We start from the raw sequence: 377 nt of genomic DNA, 5'->3' as shown, positions 1-377 counted from the left end.
TCCGACACTCTGACGCCATATCCACCCTCAGCCTGAGCGAAGACCGGTCTCTGCTCTATTCCGGATCGTGGGACCGGACGATGAAGGTCTGGCGAGTTGCGGATTCAAAGTGTTTAGAATCGGTCAACGCCCACGACGACGCCGTCAACGCTGTGGTCAACGGGTCCGACTCTCTGGTGTTCACGGGTTCCGCCGACGGGACGGTCAAGGTGTGGAAGAGGGAGATGGGGCCCAAGGGCACGACTAGACACATGGCGGTCCAATCATTGTTAAAACAGGAGTCAGCGGTCACCACACTGGCGATCAACCGCTCCACCGGAGTCATATACTCCGGCTCTTCTGACGGAGTAGTCAACCTATGGGAGAGAGGTCTGGCC

General features: G+C 58.4%; 1 protein-coding gene across 1 annotated transcript in view; it reads left to right on the top strand.

Moving 5' to 3' along the window:
* The window catches only part of LOC109831039 (protein JINGUBANG-like), a gene marked incomplete at its 5' end in the record, with an annotated part of 1565 nt that overhangs the window by 229 nt on the left and 959 nt on the right, over nt 1-377 (top strand). The window contains one exon of the mRNA XM_020398380.1: nt 1-374. This exon is cut by the window's left edge and continues 229 nt beyond it. Within this exon, the coding sequence (XP_020253969.1) occupies nt 1-374 (374 nt within the window). The remainder of the gene's footprint in view (nt 375-377) is intronic.

The sequence above is a fragment of the Asparagus officinalis genome, chromosome 2 (genome assembly GCF_001876935.1).
Source record: "Asparagus officinalis chromosome 2, Aspof.V1, whole genome shotgun sequence".
Taxonomy (NCBI): domain Eukaryota; kingdom Viridiplantae; phylum Streptophyta; class Magnoliopsida; order Asparagales; family Asparagaceae; genus Asparagus; species Asparagus officinalis.
This window is presented reverse-complemented; position numbering and strand designations above follow the sequence as displayed.